This window comes from Scyliorhinus torazame, chromosome 12, assembly GCF_047496885.1.
Source record: "Scyliorhinus torazame isolate Kashiwa2021f chromosome 12, sScyTor2.1, whole genome shotgun sequence".
NCBI classification, from domain to species: domain Eukaryota; kingdom Metazoa; phylum Chordata; class Chondrichthyes; order Carcharhiniformes; family Scyliorhinidae; genus Scyliorhinus; species Scyliorhinus torazame.
This window is the reverse complement of record NC_092718.1, coordinates 184,257,102-184,276,195: the sequence shown is the minus strand read 5'-3', so window position 1 is coordinate 184,276,195 and position 19,094 is coordinate 184,257,102. Positions and strand designations below refer to the sequence as shown.

At 50.6% G+C, this 19,094-nt stretch overlaps 1 protein-coding gene across 1 annotated transcript in view; it reads left to right on the top strand.

The window, feature by feature from the left end:
- LOC140386790 (double C2-like domain-containing protein beta) overlaps positions 1-19,094 on the top strand; it is a 411,088-nt gene that overhangs the window by 289,578 nt on the left and 102,416 nt on the right. The window contains exon 6 of the mRNA XM_072469489.1: positions 14,363-14,520. Within this exon, the coding sequence (XP_072325590.1) occupies positions 14,363-14,520 (158 nt within the window). The remainder of the gene's footprint in view (positions 1-14,362; positions 14,521-19,094) is intronic.

The following is a 19,094-nucleotide window of genomic DNA, read 5'->3' as shown; positions in this document are numbered from 1 at the left end:
GCCGGATCATCCTCATCGACCTCCTCAAGCTCGGACGGTGGTGCGGCGCACACGGGCGTCTTGGTTGAGGGTACGTCCGGGAGCATGGCGGTCGGAGCCTTGGTCAGGGCAGGGGAACGGGGCGCAGGGAGAATAGGCGGGGCCGGGGGTAGCGATGCCGACGCTGGCGGGGTGTGTAAAGGGGGGGGGCGCTAGGGGGCGCGCGCGGTAGGTGCTCACCAACGGGGAGTGGGGCCGGGAGGAGGTGTGTTGTAGGGGGTGCCAGGTCCTGCAGGGGGGCGGCGCGGGAAGGGGCGTCTGTAGTGGGGGATCCAGCGGGTGCCAGATCCCGGAGGGAAACCGTATCTTGCCGGCCGTCGGGGTACTCGACGTAGGCATAACTGGGGTTTTCGTGAAGTGATCGGACTTTCTCGACCGGGTGGTCCGTTTTATGGCTCGTCGTGTGCCTCCGGAGAAGAACAGGTCCCGGAGCCGTCAGCCAAGGTGGAAGCGAGACCCCGCAGGTAGACATCCTGGGGAAGACAAACAAGTGGTTGTGAGGGGTCTCATTCGTGGCCGTGCAGAGGAGCGACCTAATGGAGTGTAGGGCATCGGGCAGAACCTCCTGCCAGCGGGTAGTTAGGAGACTTCTCGACCGTAGGGCCAGAAGGACAGCCTTCCAAACTGTCGCGTTCTCCCTCTCCACCTGCCCTTTTCCCCGCGGGTTATAACTGGTCGTTCTGCTCGAGGCGATGCCTTTGCTAAGCAGATACCTGACGCAGTTCATCGCTCATGAACGATGTACCCTGGTCGCTGTGGATATAAGCGGGGAAACCGAACAGGGTGAAGATGCTGTGCAGTGCCTTAATCACAGTGGCTGAGGTCATTTCGGGGCAGGGAATGGCGAATGGGAAGCGGGAGAACTCATCGATAACGGTGAGGAAATAGGCATTATGATTGGTGGACGGGTGGGGCCCCTTGAAGTCCACGCTCAGTCGCTCAAAGGGCCCCGAGGCGTTCACCAGCCGAGCCTTGTCTTGCCGGTAGAAGTGCGGTTTGCACTCTGCACAGATCTGGCAGGCCCTGGTCATGGCCTTGACCTCCTTGGTTGTGTAAGGTAGGTTGCGGGACTTGATAAAGTGGCCGAGCCGGGTAACCCCCGGGTGACAGAGGTCATTGTGGGTGGCTTGCAGGCGGTCGTCCTGCGTGTTGGCGCATGTGCCGCGGGACAGGGCATCTGGGGGCTCGTTGAGCTCCCCTGGACAATACTTGATATTGTACGTGTAGGTGGAGAGTTTGATCCTCCACCTCAAAATTTTATCGTTTTTTATTTTGCCCCGTTGCGCGTTATCGAACATATAGGCGACCGACCGTTGCTCGGTGACGAGGGTGAAACTCCTACCGGCTAGGTAGTGCCTCCAGTGCCGTACAGCCTCCACAATGGCTTGTGCCTCCTTCTCGACTGCAGAGTGTCGAACCTCTGAGGCGGTGAGGGTCCGGGAGAAGAACGCTACTGGTCTGCCTGCCTGATTGAGGGTAGCAGCCAGGGCGATGTCTGATGCATCGCTCTCTTCCTGGAAGGGGCTAGTTTTGTCCACTGCGCGCATAGCGGCCTTGATGATATCGGCCTTGATGTGGTTGAAGGCCAATCGAGCCTCAGCCGAGAGGGGAAATGTGGTGGTCTTTATGAGTGGGTGGGCTTAGTCCGCATATTTGGGGACCCACTGGGCGTAGTAGGAGAAGAACCTCAAGCACCGTTTGAGGGCCCTGAGGCTGCGGGAGAGGGGAAGTTCCTTTAGGGGGCGCATGCAGTCGGGGTCAGGACCTAGGACTCCATTTTCCTTGACATAGCCGAGGATGGCTAGCCGGGTTGTGTGGAAAACTTATTTTTCCTCATTATAGGTCAGGTTAAGGGCTCGGGCGGTCTGGAGGAACTTTTCGAGGTTTGCGTCATGGTCCTGCTGGTCATGGCCGCAGTTGGTGACATTGCCCAAGTACGGGTATGTAGCCCGCAAACCGTACTGGTCCACCATTTGATCCATCGCCCTTTGAAAGACGGAGACCCCATTTGTGACGCCGAAGGGCCCTGCCCGCAGACGTAGCACGGTGTGCCCTCATGATGAGCGGGTCGCCGCGTTGCGCAGGCCTGTAACATGGCTGAGTCTGAGGAAGTCCAGGGTGGGGCTCGCAGAGTCTGCGGGGTACGTACCCAAATTATGCCGGGCCACCTCCAGCGAGGAGGTGAGCGTTAGCGTGTCCTGGAGGTCTTTTGCCCCGTTTTTGAGCAGCCGCTGTCAGATGTAGGTTGAGCAGATGCCGGACACGAAAGCGTCTCTGATGTGCAGGCTCATATGGACTTCCCCTGTCACATCCTGGTGGTCATAGTCCCTGGCAAGCGCGGTGAGTTTTTCGACAAATTCGTCTAGCGATTCCCCCGAGCGCTGTCAGCAGGTAGAGAGCAGATGCCTGGCGTGCACCTCATTGATGGGTTTGATGAACCGCTTGCGGAGTAGCTCAACCGCCTCTTCATAGGTCGGTGCCTTTTCGAGCGTGGCGGAGATTCTGTGACTCACCGGGCGTGGAGTAGACGCAGCTTGCGTGGCCCCAGGATGGGTGTCTCTGAGGAGTCCAGGTAGGCCTCGAAGCATCGGAGCCGGTATTTAAAAAGTTCCTTTGCCTCCTGTATCCGTGGTTCCAGGTTGAGTTTCTCTGGTTTTAGGCCTGCGTCCATCCTGATGTAGTTTAGCTTAATAAATAGTGGTACCTTCAATAACGACGCTTAAGAGTGTAAACGGTAAAGAAGGCTTTAATAAGCTAAGAACTAGTCTGGTGCCAAGATGTGTGCTAACAGAGGCGCTGCCCACAGACCCTTATATACGGCTCCCAGATGGGCAGAGCCGGAGGCGGAGTCCCCCAGGGTTCCAAGCCCGGTCTTAAAGGGGACATCACCTTACATGATGACAAGGGTACAATATTACAGTAACCGTTCATCACAACCCTCCATGCCTCCGACATTCAACACTCCTCTGTTGAAAAGGAGGCGTAAGCCATTGTGGAAGCTGTGCGGTACTGGAGGCATTATCTGGCCGGCAGGAGATTCACTCTCCTCACAGACCAATGGTCGGTTGCCTTCATGTTCAACAACACGCAGCGGGGCAAAATTAAGAATGATAAGATTTTGCGGTGGAGGATGGAGCTCTCCACCTATAACTACGATATCTTGTATCATCCTGGGAAGCTCATTGAGCCCCCAGATGCCCTGTCCCGTGGCACCTGCGCCAACGCGCAGGCTGACCGGTTACGGGCTATCCACAATGACCTCTGTCACCCGGGGGTCACCCGGCTTCTCCACTTTGTCAACGCCCACAACCTGCCCTACTCCACAGAGGAGGTCAAGGCCATGGCCAGGGACTGCCAGGTCTGTGCGGAGTGCAAGCCGCACTTCTATCGGCCAGACAAGGCCCACCTGGTGAAGGCTCCCGCCCTTTTGAACGCCTCAGTATGGATTTCAAAGGGCCACTCCCCTCCACTGATCGTAACGTGTACTTTCTTAACGTTGTTGATGAGTACACCTTTCACCATCCCATGCCCTGACATGTCCTCTGCTACAGTCATGAAGGCCCTGCGCAGCATCTTCACCCTGTTCGATTTCCCCACTTATGTTCACAGCGATTGGCGATCCTCATTCATGAGCGATGAGCTGCGTCAGTACCTGCTCAGTAAGGGCATCGCCTTGAGCAGGACTACCAGCTACAACCCCAGGGGAAACGGGCAGGTGGAGAGGAAGAATGTTACGGTCTGGAAGGCCATCCTTCTGGCCCTACGGTCTAGAAGTCTCCCAGTCGCCCGCTGGCAGGAGGTCCTCCCTGACGCGCTCCATTCCATCCGGTCACTGTTGTGCACTGCCACTACCGAGACCCCTCACGACCGTCTATTTGCCTTTCCCAGGACGTCGCTCTCCGGGGTCCCGCTTCTTACCTGGCTCACGGCTCCTGGGCCGGTACTCCTCCGGAAGCACGTGAGGAGCCATAAGGCCGACCCCTTGGTCGAGAGGGTTCACCCCCTCCATGCGAACCTCAGTACCTATCCGTGACACACCGCGACAGGCGGCAGGACACAGTCTCCCTCAAGGACCTGGCTGCAGATGCCCCTGCACCCACCATCACCTCACCGCTTCCTTCTACCTCCCCATCTACCCCATCAACTCATCCGGGGTCCATTAGGGAAGTGTTGGAATTGCTCGTCAGGCAGTATCTGCCCAGCGAGAAACAAAGGCCACTGACCCTTTGTCAGAACAAGTGCAGATCGAGGACCTGAAGCATTTGTTTCTCTTTCCGCAGATGTCTGGCCTGCTGAGTATTTCCAGCAATTTCTGTTCATAGTTCAGTTTTCCAACATCTACAGCACTCTGCTCTCCAATTATCTACTTCATGCCTGCGTTTGCTAGGGTGTTTTTATTTCAATTAAAATTGAGAAAATATTTATCACTCAATGCAAAGTGTAATTTTTCTGGTAACAAATCCCGACTGTGCAGCTAGAAACGCACATTATTAAAAGTGAATAGGCTGGACTTCCGGGTGCGGCGTTGACCAGCTGAGTCGCACGTTTCGGCAGCTCCCGGTGAAACTGACTTTTGGGCTCTTGATAGGAGCCCCAACGGCAATTTTGACGGCTAAAAACACTGTGCGGTAAACCAGAAGGGAATTCCCCCTGGATACGGATGGAAAAAGGAGGAGAAAGTGGCCGGATTGCAGTGGATCCTTTAGAACAGCAGCAAGGAAGGCAAGCAAAAACCAAGATGGCGTCGGAAGGTGGCAGTTTAACATGGGGCCCTGAACAACAAGAGTTCTTGAAATGCTGTGTGGAAGAGATCAAAAAGGAAATGAAGAAAGAGCTGTTGGCCCCGATACTACAGGCGATCGAAGGGCTAAAGGAGGAACAAAAGACCCAGGAGCGGGAGCTTCGGGTCGTGAAGGCAAAGGCAGCCGAGAATGAGGACGACATACAGGGCCTGGTGGTGAAGACGGAGACGCAGGAGGCACATCAGAAACTATGTGTGGAAAGGTTGGAGGCACTGGAAAACAACGCAAGGAGGAACAACCTGAGGATTCTTGGTCTTCCTGAAGGTGTGGAGGGAGCGGACGTCGGGGCATATGTGAGCACGATGCTGCACTCGTTAATGGGAGCGGAGGCCCCAGCGGGTCCGTTGGAGGTGGAGGGAGCATACCGAGTGATGGCGCGAGGACCGAGAGCAGGAGAAATTCCCAGAGCCATAGTGGTGAGATTCCTCCATTTTAAGGATAGAGAAATGGTCCTTAGATGGGCGAAGAAAACTCGGAGCAGTAAATGGGAGAATGCGGTGATCCGCGTTTATCAAGACTGGAGTGCGGAGGTGGCGAGAAGGAGGGCGAGCTTTAATCGGGCCAAGGCGGTGCTTCATAAAAAGAAGATAAAATTTGGAATGCTGCAACCGGCAAGACTGTGGGTCACATATATCGAGGGAGGCACCACTACTTTGAGATGGCGGATGAAGCGTGGACTTTTATTGTGGAAGAAAAACTGGAATGAGTGGGTTATTAAAAAGAACGTTTGAACAAAGTGGTGGGGCGAATGTGGGGGGCAAAGAGGGGGGTTAAAAAGGGGGGAAAGAGGAGTTTTATGTACTAATCCTGCGATGTGGTAACTTTTCTCTCTCCCACAGGTGGTGATGGGGGGAGGAGGGGAGGTGGAGGAGATGGGGCGTTGGCCATTGGGGGCGGGGCCAAGGGAGAAGCGCGGGCTTGGTTCCCGCGCTATGATAATCATGGCGGGAATAGAGAAGCAGGAAGGAGGGGGCGTCGCACGGTGCGAGCCGAGGTCACGGGGGGAAGCCGAGGTCGGCCAGAGTTTGCTGACTTCTGGGAGCAACATGGGGGGGAGTAATTACGCTAGCGGGGGATCTAGCGGGGGGGGGGGGGTGGGAGGGGGGAATTACTGGGTTGCTGCTGCTGGGGAGAGGGGGGAGCTGGTATGGGGGAGGATGGGCGGGGGGGCACCGCCTGGGGAGATACAGCTGCGTGGGAACCGGGTGAGGAGCTGGAAAAAGGTGATGGCTAATCGACAAGGGGGGGGGGGGGGGGTAGGAAGCCCCCCAACTCGGCTGATCACGTGGAACGTGAGAGGGCTGAACGGGCCGATAAAGAGGGCACGGGTACTCGCACACCTTAAGAAACTTAAGGCAGATGTGGTTATGTTACAGGAAACGCACCTGAAACTGATAGACCAGGTTAGGCTACGCAAAGGATGGGTGGGGCAGGTGTTCCATTCGGGGCTAGATGCGAAAAACAGGGGGGTGGCTATATTAGTGGGGAAGCGGGTAATGTTCGAGGCAAAGACTATAGTGGCGGATAACGGGGGCAGATACGTGATGGTGAGTGGCAAACTACAGGGGGAGACGGTGGTTTTGGTAAACGTATATGCCCCGAACTGGGATGATGCCAATTTTATGAGGCGGATGCTAGGACGCATTCCGGACCTAGAGATGGGAAAGCTGATAATGGGGGGAGATTTTAATACGGTGTTGGAACCAGGGCTGGATAGGTCGAAGTCCAGGACTGGAAGGAGGCCGGCAGCAGCCAAGATACTTAAAGATTTTATGGAGCAGATGGGAGGTGTAGACCCGTGGAGATTTAGCAGACCTAGGAGTAAGGAGTTCTCGTTTTTCTCCTATGTCCATAAAGTCTACTCGCGAATAGACTTTTTTGTGCTGGGTAGGGCATTGATCCCGAAGGTGAGGGGAACGGAGTATACGGCTATAGCCATTTCGGATCACGCTCCACACTGGGTGGACTTGGAGATAGGGGAGGAAACAGGAGGGCGCCCACCCTGGAGAATGGACATGGGACTAATGGCAGATGAGGGGGTGTGTCTAAGGGTGAGGGGGTGCATTGAAAAGTACTTGGAACTCAATGATAATGGGGAGGTCCAGGTGGGAGTGGTCTGGGAGGCGTTGAAGGCGGTGGTTAGAGGGGCGCTGATATCAATAAGGGCACATAAAGGGAAGCAGGAGAGTAAGGAACGGGAGCGGTTGCTGCAAGAACTTTTGAGGGTGGACAGACAATATGCGGAAGCACCGGAGGAGGGACTGTACAGGGAAAGGCAAAGGCTACATGTAGAATTTGACTTGCTGACTACGGGCACTGCAGAGGCACAATGGAGGAAGGCACAGGGTGTACAGTACGAATATGGGGAGAAGGCGAGCAGGTTGCTGGCACACCAATTGAGGAAAAGGGGAGCAGCGAGGGAAATAGGGGGAGTGAGGGATGAGGAAGGAGAGATGGAACGGGGAGCGGAGAGAGTGAATGGAGTGTTCAAGACATTTTATAAAAAATTATATGAAGCTCAACCCCCGGATGGGAGGGAGAGAATGATGGGCTTCTTAGATCGGCTGGAATTTCCCAAGGTGGAAGAGCAGGAAAGGGTGGGACTGGGAGCACAGATCGAGGTAGAAGAAGTGGTGAAAGGAATTAGGAGCATGCAGGCGGGAAAGGCCCCGGGACCGGATGGATTCCCAGTCGAATTCTATAGAAAATATGTGGACTTGCTCGCCCCGGTACTGACGAGGACCTTTAATGAGGCAAAGGAAAGGGGACAACTGCCCCCGACTATGTCTGAAGCAACGATATCGCTTCTCTTAAAGAAGGAAAAGGACCCGCTACAATGCGGGTCCTATAGACCTATTTCCCTCCTAAATGTAGATGCCAAGATCCTGGCCAAGGTAATGGCAATGAGAATAGAGGAATGTGTCCCTGGGGTGGTCCACGAGGACCAAACTGGGTTTGTCAAGGGGAGACAGCTGAACACGAATATACGGAGGTTGTTAGGGGTAATGATGATGGCCCCACCAGAGGGAGAAACGGAGATAGTAGTGGCGATGGATGCCGAGAAAGCATTTGATAGAGTGGAGTGGGATTATTTGTGGGAGGTGTTGAGGAGATTTGGTTTTGGAGAGGGGTATGTTAGATGGGTGCAGCTGTTGTATAGGGCCCCAGTGGCGGGCGTGGTCACGAATGGACGGGGATCTGCATATTTTCGGCTCCATAGAGGGACAAGGCAGGGATGCCCTCTGTCCCCATTATTGTTTGCACTGGCGATTGAGCCCCTGGCGATAGCGTTGAGGGGTTCCAAGAAGTGGAGGGGAGTACTTAGGGGAGGAGAAGAACACCGGGTATCTTTGTATGCGGACGATTTGCTACTATACGTGGCAGACCCGGCGGAGGGGATGCCAGAAATAATGCGGATACTTGGGGTGTTTGGGGATTTTTCAGGGTATAAATTGAACATGGGGAAAAGTGAGTTGTTTGTGGTGCATCCAGGGGAGCAGAGTAGAGAAATAGAGGACCTACCGTTGAGGAAGGTAACAAGGGACTTTCGTTACCTGGGGATCCAGATAGCTAAGAATTGGGGCACATTGCATAGGTTAAATTTAACGCGATTGGTGGAACAGATGGAGGAGGATTTCAAGAGATGGGATATGGTATCCCTGTCACTGGCAGGGAGGGTGCAGGCGGTTAAGATGGTGGTCCTCCCGAGATTCCTCTGTGTTTCAGTGCCTCCCGGTGGTGATCACGAAGGCTTTTTTTAAAAGGATTGAAAAGAGCATCATGGGTTTTGTGTGGGCCGGGAAGACCCCGAGAGTGAGGAAGGGATTCTTACAGCGTAGCAGGGATAGGGGGGGGCTGGCACTACCGAGCCTAAGTGAGTATTATTGGGCCGCTAATATTCCAATGGTGAGTAAGTGGATGGGAGAGGAGGAGGGAGCGGCGTGGAAGAGATTAGAGAAGGCGTCCTGTAGGGGGACTAGCCTACAGGCTATGGTGACAGCCCCATTGCCGTTCTCACCGAGGAACTACACCACAAGCCTGGTGGTGGTGGCTACACTGAAGATTTGGGGACAGTGGAGACGGCATAGGGGAAAGACTGGAGCCTTGGGGGGGTCCCCGATAAGAAACAATCATAGGTTTGCCCCGGGGGAATGGATGGGGGATATGGAATGTGGCAAAGAGCAGGAATAACGCAACTGAAAGATCTGTTTGTGGATGGGAAGTCCGCGAGTCTGGGAGCGCTGACCGAGAAATATGGGTTGCCCCAAGGGAATGCATTCAGGTATATGCAACTGAGGGCTTTTGCGAGGCAACAGGTGAGGGAATTCCCGCAGCTCCCGACACAAGAGGTGCAGGACAGAGTGATCTCAAAGACATGGGTGGGGGATGGTAAGGTGTCAGATATATATAGGGAAATGAGGGACGAAGGGGAGACTATGGTAGGTGAACTAAAAGGGAAATGGGAAGAAGAGCTGGGGGAGGAGATCGAGGAGGGGCTGTGGGCAGATGCCCTAAGCAGGGTAAACTCGTCGTCCTCGTGTGCCAGGTTAAGCCTGATTCAGTTTAAGGTATTACACAGGGCGCATATGAGTGGAGCACGGCTCAGTAAATTTTTTGGGGTGGAGGATAGGTGTGCGAGGTGCTCGAGAAGCCCAGCGAATCATACCCATATGTTTTGGTCATGCCCGGCACTACAGGGGTTTTGGATGGGGGTGACAAAGGTGCTTTCAAAAGTAGTAGGAGTCCGGGTCGAACCAAGCTGGGGGTTGGCTATATTTGGGGTTGCACAAGAGCCGGGAGTGCAGGAGGCGAGAGAGGTCGTTGTTTTGGCCTTTGCGTCCCTAGTAGCCCGGCGCAGGATATTGCTAATGTGGAAAGAAGCCAAGCCCCCGGGGGTGGAGACCTGGATAAATGACATGGCAGGGTTTATAAAGCTAGAGCGGATTAAGTTCGTCCTAAGGGGGTCGGCTCAAGGGTTCACCAGGCGGTGGCAACCGTTCGTCGAATACCTCGCAGAAAGATAGACGGAATGGAAAAAAGAAGGCAGCAGCAGCAGCCCAGGATCGGGGGGGGGAGGAGGAACCAGAAGGACTCTCAGGGTTGTTAATATATACTGTATAGTATGTATAGGTCGTTGCTACAGATAATTATATATTGGACTGTTAAATTATATTTTTGGAGAGTGTTACTTGTGACAAGGCAGTTGCCAATTAGGGCTAGTTTTCATTTTTGTTATTTATTATTTATTCATTTTTTGTTTATAAAATAGGTCATTGTTATTTGTGTTGTTATAATATTGTGTAAAGGATGCACAATGTACTGTGTTGGTTGACCAAAAGTTTTCAATAAAATATTTAATAAAAAAAAAAGTGAATAGGCTGGTGCTAATTTCCTGGAAGGTTTTGTCATTTTTCAACTTGAAAATGAAACCAGGAGACGCGTGTCAATCGAGTATGCCATTATTGAACAAAGAACAATACAGCACAGGAACAGGCCCTTCGGCCCTCCAAGCCCGTACCGGTCATGATACCAACTTTTGCCAAAACCCTCAGCACTTCCTTGTGCCCTATCACTCTATACCCATCCTATCCATGTGTTTGTCAAGATGCCTTTTGAATGCCGTTAATGTATCTGCTTCCACAACCTCTCCTGGCAGCGCGTTCCAGACACTCACCACCCTCTGCGTAAAAAAACCTGCCTCGCATGTCTCCTCTAAACTTTGTCCCATGGACCTTAAACCGATGCCCCCTGGTGACTGACCCCTCCACCATGGGAAAGAGTGCTTGCCCATCCACTCTATCCATGTCCTTCATAATCTTGTAGACCTCTATCCGGTCACCCCATCAATCTTCCTTTTCAAATGAAAACCGAGTCTATTCAGCCTCTCCACATAGCTAACACCCTCCAGACGAGGCAACATCCTGGTAAACCTCCCCCTGCACCCTCCCCAAAGTCTCCTTCTGGTAGTGTGGCAACCAGAATTGTGCGCAATATTCCAAGTGCGGCCTTGGTTCAGGATATTCTCATTTGTACGTGGGATTGTTGTTTGGGGTGCTTGTGAAATCTTTTGGACATTTAGTCTGAATATTGCATGGGGCATGGTGCATGTTGAAAGAAGTGAAGTTGGTTGCATGCTATGAAGGACCAAGTTATGCGTAATCTACCAAACCCAGGGTCGTCAAGTGTATAATACTGAAATCTGGGGCTGGATTCTCCGATCCCTGACATCGCAATCGTGTTCGGCGACGGGGCGGAGAATCCCTGATGATACCCAAATCGGGGGCAACAAAGAACAAAGAACAAAGAAATGTACAGCACAGGAACAGGCCCTTCGGCCCTCCAAGCCCGTGCCGACCATACTGCCCGACTAAACTACAATCTTCTACACCGAGCAGGGCGATGCTGCTTTCGCAATGCTCCGCCCCCTGAATAGCGGCGCAATTTAGGAGCACGCCGCATGCCTTATACATGGCCTCAGGCCATTGCCTGAGGCCCGCCCTGCGATGCTCCGTCCCCGACCGGCCGAGTTCCCGATGGCGCGGGACACGTGTGGTCTCACCTGTCGTGAACTCAACATGGCGGCTGCTGACTCAGTCCAGCACCGCCACAGTCGGGGAGGGCCGATCCGCGGGCAGGTGGGCGGTCCGGGGGAGGCGTGCAGCCGAAGGGGGGAACTATTTTTGCGGTTCGGGTCCACTGGCTGCGTCCGCCATGAAGCACGGCTTGGCCGCTGCAGGCCGCCGCTGTGCACATATGCAGCCACGGACCCTGCAGGACTTATCGGCAGCTGGAGCTGGAAGTTCTGCGCTGCCTCCCTGCTAGCCCCCTCCCCCGGAGCAGGGAGTCGGTTGTTTTGCCCCAGTTTTCCTGGTGTAAAATACCACCGTTTTCACGCCAGCAAGGGGACTTAGCCTCCCAAATGGAGAATCCAGCCCCTGAGCTTTCAACTGGCTTTTTAAATAGAGACATGGTGTACAGAAGCCAAGAGGTTTTGTTAAACCTATAAAACTGTTTGACCAGACTGTGACATGGTTCTCAATTCTGGACCAGAAGAATGTGAGAAGAACGGTTAAGGGGATGGATATAGATCGTGCACCCAGAAACAGGCGAAGCAATAGGGCCCAAGATTTCACTCCCTGACCCTCGTTACCATTTCAACATAAAAGGCAGCATTGCAATATGATACAAGTAATTTTGCTGTAATCAACTATTGTCATAATTTAAGTTGAATGTATATATTCGTGTGTTAAGCAAGGTAAAAATGACTTCCGTTTCATTTACGTTTTGTTTATGAACCTTGAGGGCTGGGAATCTGGATAGACTTGTGACTAAATGGTTTCAGATCTTTTTGGTTTGTTTGTATATATACATTTTTAGTGAGGTCTTACAATCCAAGAAGTTAAAGAGATTGGTCAAAAGGGGTTGACAGTTCAGTGATCTGAGAAACGAAGCATAAAGTAGAAAAGATTTACTGTTGCCTAGTGACAGTGATCCGGTGACACAGAGACAGAAAGGCAGGAGTTGAGAGAGAGAGGGAAGAGAGAGAAAGGGGGGTTATTGAGAAGGTGTCAGAGAGAAAAGAAAGGGGGTGAGATTCTCTGGCCCGCAGCCGCGTGTCCCGGCATGGCGCGCCCCCGCCGGCAGCGGGATTCTCCGTTCCCACAGCCGGCCAATGAGATTTCCCAATGTGGCCACCCCACCCCGTCAGGAAACCCGCGGGCATGGGTGCACTGCCGGCGGACGGGAGAATCCCTCTGACGGAGAATTCTGCTGAGGTATTTTAATCTCCCTGAGGAAAAAAATCTGCATGGCTAGTGAGACTGATGAACTGAATAATCAGCTATGGATCTCAGTAAAGTGGTCAGTTTAGTGGAAGTGCTGCAGGAAGACTGAGTTTACCCTGCAGTTGAAGAAGCAAAGAGGGCAAGTTTGGGAGGGAGAGGTACAAGTTGGGTAAGAAACATCAAATGAATGCTCTGGAACACACCAGAAGAAAACCATTTGAACTCAGCAAGTCCCGAGCCTTTGTGTCAAGCTAGTGGTACCTCCACTGATTTATGTGTCTGTAAAGAAATGTAGAAATTTGAATCATCTTTTTATATCTGTATTGAGATCCTTCCAACCTTTTTGTCTGGTGTTATGTTCATCCTTTTTGTTTTAAAACATATTTCATTATTTGTATTAAAAGTTCATCAGCAGACTCCTGTGAATTCGTTCAGCAATTTTCCTCCACGGTTTGTAAAAAAAAAATGTTAGGATCTATCAATTCAGCTGGGAGCGTAACAAAACACTGAGATAAAGGCAAACTTGACAAAGAATCTAAATCATCATAGAATCTCTACAATGCAGAAGGAAGACCATTGAGCCTTCACCGGCCCTTGGAAAGAGCACCCTACCTAAGCCCACACCTCCACCCTATCTCCGTAACCCAGTAATCTCACCTAATCATTTTGGACACTAAGGGCAATTTAGCACGGCCAACCCACCTAACTGACACATCTTTGGACTGTGGGAGGAAACCAGAGCACCCGGAGGAAACCCACGTAGCCATAGGGAGAAAGTGCAACCTCCACACGGACAGTCACCCGAAGCTGGAATTAAACCCGGGACCCTGTAACTGTGAGGCAGCAGTGCTAACCACTGTGCCACTGTGCCACCCTCATCGAGACTCTCAACATTTAGCTCCGTTCTACCTCCACAGATGCTGTCAGACTAGCTGAGATAGTCCAGCATTTTGTTTTTGTTTTGTAATAATACACAGGCAGAATTTTGCCACTTTTTGGCAGTGTTATCTCGGGCAGGAAATCGAAGGCTAGCCCTTTGGCTACTCCTGGGTTTCCACGGCACAATTCTAAGTACTTTGCAAAAAAAAAAAAGAACGGGTGGCTCTCACAACATCATGCTGGCAGAGCGGGTTCAATCAGAAACCGCTTTTTAAAAGATCTGGGCTCTGTTTTTAAAGGGCACCCTGGTGTTTAAAAAAAAAAAGATTGAAACCTCCCACTCTCCCCACAGAACTCCACTGGCACCTCCCCCATGGAATACCCCCATAACCCTTCACCCTGACATTGCCCGGGCAATGCTGGGGTCAGTGCCCAGGAGTAGGGGGGTAGGCTCCATCAGGCATAAAAGGCCTAATATGCATATTTGGATGTGTGCAAACGGAGATCTTGACTTTTAAGTTGTGATTCCCAGTGTGTCAATGTGGGAGTGGTTTGGGAGTGGGAGGCCAGGGACAATCGATTGGGGAAATCCTGCCAGTATAAAAGCCATTTTGAGAGACCTGCACTATTCACCGCCCCCTCTCCTGTTCCTACCCCCCCCCCCCAGAAAAAACAGGAGTGGAAAATCAACCCCCCCCCCTCACCCACCCACTATATTTATCATTGAACATAAGTTCAGTTTAAGAAAGCTGAGCATGTGTATCCAGTTCTTCTGCCCATCTATTCACTTGGCGCTTCTCTGTGTGGCTAAGATGGATATTCATTAAATTATAGATTTAACATTGTATCTCCTTGCAGATAGATAAAACAGAGGACAAGTCACTGGAGGAGCGTGGTCGGATTCTCATCTCTTTGAAGTACAGCTCACAGAAAACTGGGCTTGTCGTTGGCATTGCACGATGCGCACATTTAGCAGCTATGGATGCAAATGGCTACTCAGATCCATATGTAAAAATGTAAGTAACAAACTATGCCTTAATAAATGAGGGGACATGCATGTTGGGGATTCCAGACCGAGGAAAAGATCAATCTGAAAATCATAGCTCATACCGATAACAAAAGCTTGTTTGTAAACATTGGGCGGGATTCTGTGACCCTGAGGCTAAGTGTTGACGCCGTCGGAAACGCCGTCGCGTTTCTCGATGGCGTCAACACGGCCTCAGGATCAGCAATTCTGGCCCCTACAGGAGGGCCTGCACGGCACTGGAGCGGTTCACGCCGTTCCAGCTGCTGATCCCGGCGCGAACTGGACGCAGTGGCTTCCTTCAACGCGCCGGCCCCGGCGCAACATGGCGCACGTCTACAGGGGCCGGCGCGGAAGAAACGAGGCCAGAGAGGCCGGCCCGCCAATCGGTGGGCCCTGATCGCTGGCCAGGCCACATCTGAGGCCCCCCCCGGGGTCGGAAAGAGTGGCCCCTGACCGGCACCGCGCTAACCACGCGCTCTGCAGAGAATCGTGTGCCAGCTTCGGGGCGGCGTGGCATGATTCGCGCCAGTCGTGGGGATACTCCGGCCCGCCCCCGGGCTGAGAGAATCCCCCCCCATGGTCTCCGGGTTCAGATTTGTTGAAAATACTCAGCTATGGCTAGATTGCCTTCTTACTCCATTGGGAAAACTGTTAATGTACAATTTCCAGAACATGTAGAGATCGGATAAAATGCTGCACAATCAGCGCTGCATTAGTGACATACCTTCGGGTGTAGGAAAAGCCTTTGTTACCACTTGCAGCCATTATACTTGTGAAGTAACTTCAGCAATGCACTGTGACTCAATCACAATGAATATCTAGCTAGAAATCCAGTGGGAATCACAAGATAGAAGCTTTTATTTCTTCCCTGACCTGGAGCGGTTGGGAGCTTTGAAATAAAATGAATGGCTAAAATTAATTTAAAAGTTTTTCAAAGTGCACACTGTATTGTTCAGCCTTCAACTTTCAGTTCCATTCCTGCTCTTCTCACGCCAACTGTCTGCAAATTGGCACCTGCCTTTGTAAATATTGAACTCCACATTTATTGAAGGACTCCTGAACAATCCTATACTTAAGACTGTAGAACACAATTTCCCCTACACATTTCATTTGTGCACGACAGAATGTTTTGCCACCTCCTTTCCGGGTGCATATCATTGGGCAATTGCCGCCGTCCCTTGTGTTTGTAGTTAATTTTACCCTTGGTTTGGTCGAGGGAAGCAGTCAGCTTTCAATAACATCTAATGTCAAGTTTTTTTGCAAGGTTCAGTGCCTTCTGGGAAGAAAGTGGACGTGTATTAAGTGGTAAGAAATGGCTCTGAGCATCTCGCCATTGTAATTGTCCGAGCTTCCTGCTCACACAAATCACCCGCATTCTCAGTGTGATTTTCCAGACTGTATTGTTGGCTGACTCCCTTTCATTTCTTCCTTTGATTCACTCAGTTGGCAAAGGTGGTACCCGGGGAAGCACTTAGCAAAGTTTACTTTACACTGATCCGGCTTAGAATGGCTAAACTGAAGATTTGCATTTTTATAGATTCTTTCAGCCTCGGGACATCCCAACGCACAATATAGTCAAGGAAATACTTTTGAAATGTAGTTTCTGTTGTGATGTAGGAAATCTGCCAGCCAATCTGCATGGAGCGGGCTCCCACTAACAGCAATGCGATAAAGAAGCACATCATCAGTTTTGATAATGTCAGTCGAGGAATAAATATTGTCCAGGACAGTGAACCATTGTACCTCTACAGTGCCAGAGGAGGCCATTTGGCCCATTGGGTCTGCAGCAACACTCTACCTAGGCCCACTCTTCCCGCCCTATCCCCGTAACCCCAGTTAACCTGCACAGACACTTAAGGGCAATTAAGCATGGCCAATCCACCTAACCTGCACTATGTTGGACTGTGGGAGGAAACCAGAGCACCCGAAGGCAAACCACGGACAGAGCTCTCCTGCTCTTCTTGAATAGTACCTTGGGATTTTTTTTTTTACTTCCAGCTGAGGAGGTGGATGGTATCTCTGGCAGTGCAGCACTCCATGGATGGAGTACTGCACTGGAGGTCCAGTCTTAGGTCTTTGGAGTGGGAATTTAATCCACAACAATCCAACCCAGAGGTGAACAGGTGAACATGCTATCAGCTGGGACAGGACTGACAGCGGGCAGCAAGCATTTGGGTAATAAAAAGATGAAACTTTGGTATCCAATCCAATTCTCCTAAATCCCAGTGCCATTATAGATAAAATTAACCTGTATTTCACGTTGTTGGTAATTAAATGTATTATGCCTACCAATTCCATCTCCCTGGAACCCAAAATAAACAGTGAGTTTACTGCAACTATTAATCATTTCAATATCCTGCCAATATAATATGTAAAATTTTAAACCTAATAAGCAATAATAAACCATTTATGTGTTTACAATGTGATTAACTGACATTCCATGGGGTTTAGTGCAGAGACTTTGTAATAAATCTCTAAATATGAAAGCCAGCAGTTCTATTATTTATAATTCCAGGAACAGTACACGTGGCGGGCTAGTTGAAATTAATTTCAATGCTTATCAATCATTTATTACCTTTACATCTGTCACAACACCCTGGGCTAGTGTGAGGTCAATTCCATCCCCACCTGACCTGGAGTCGCAACACAGATGAAATAAGATTTTATTTCAAATGCCCGAAGTCTTTGGTTAAGCCCAATAAAATAGAGCCACCAGGTTTTTAACTTTACAACACGAGTAACCTTTTATTATGTACAGTATTATAATTAAATGTACAGAAAATGTAACTGACTATCTTCTACCCTCTTTCCCCCCCCCCCCTTTCCTAACTACCACGATTCTCTATATACACACACACACACACACACACACACACACACACACACACACACACTCAGATAAACAACACAGAGGGGACAGGGAGGTGGAAAGGGAAAGAAAATATCAATTAAAATAAAATGGATCTTTGATGCACTGGGATGACTTCCAGTCGATGTCTTTCTGAAGTTCAGGCTTTTGTTTTGATACTTCTTCCTTCTAGGTTTGAGGTGGTTTTCTCTGGCAAGGTTGTCCACTTTCTCTGCAGACTCCACATCATTTCAGGTTTACAGCAAAGGATGTGCCAGGCACTCACTGCTTTCAGAACAATAGAATAGTTCTTTCACTTTAGCAAGCAGGAGAGAGAGAGCGAGAGAGAGTTTGGTCATAATATACATCAGTACATTATGGTGCAATCACATACTCACACTGATGGACATGCAGTAGGACCAACCAGCATGCATAACACCGCAGCCAATCTCCAGTGAGAGCACAAGCACTATAAAGACAGGGGACAGGAGAGTTCCCGCTCATTCTAGCAGCAACCAGCTCAGAGCACAGAGCTCACCGCCTGCATCACAGATATTCACCATGTGCTGAGTGCCTCGCCAAAGCTAGTGATAGGAAAGGGTCCACAGTTAAGCTGGTATTGCTTATACCCACGTTTACAGTATGTTAGCATAGTTGAACAGTTAATAAAATAGCATTACACCACTTCCAGCATTGTTGGCTTGTTTGTGAACCAGAACGAACACCCAACACGACAAGTTCCTTTCACTTCCAATGTCAAAACACTCAGAAAGCATCACACAGGAACCAATCACCGACCATTGTTAAGCAGAACACTGTACCTAGCCAACCTATCAGTTGCCAGTTAATCAATTAAAACTATTCTCTACAAACCCGGTTGCTAAGATGCACTTGGTGCCGAAGAGTCTGGCTTCTCCCTTCGAAACACAAAACCTGGGAACACAGTGTCCTGGCAAGTGGCTGCTTCTACCTTGCGTCTTTCGCTTAAAGATACATCGCTGTTATGGGTCCACAGGCCAAAATAATAAAAATTAATTCAAAGAAATGGAAAGGAAGGCAGTAAACAGGAAGGACTCTTACATATCTTTCTCTGTTGGCTGTTCCTCGTTTCACTCTGAGGTAAGTGGGTGGGTTCCCTGGTCTCGTCTGTGGCGAGACCCATTGCGAGTGTGAAAGGAAACTTTGGGGTTCCAGCTAAAACCATTCACTTTCAGCGGCACCGGGTAATCCCAGCTGAGAAGGAGGATGAAAGCTTACGGCCAGTATTGCAATGTAAAGCAGAGGCATGCATCCAAGTTGATTAAAACACCCATGCTTCTGTGTCTATCATATATTTTCATGTGTAGTTTTTACCTTTTTGTGTCTGTTTTAGATTTAGAGATGTAACTTACCAACTGGAAGTCTTTCATCATGAGTTCGCTGATAAAGACAACTTTAAGATGAGCTATTGCTTTATATCATTATATCTGATTCAGAAATTAAATGTATAATATTTTAAAGAACAGGAATTTTTGAAAAGCATTTACTGACGAGATGTAAGCAAAGATGTGGTGCTGGATTTTTACATGCCCCCCCCACTCCCACCCCTCTTGGGATTGGGAACAGAAGTGGGCACACACTACACATAGTGCCAACGACCAGCTTGTCAGTTACCTGGCTCCATTCAATTCAGGGCCGCCTTCCCGGAGGCTGGATGCGGAAGATGTCAGAATTTC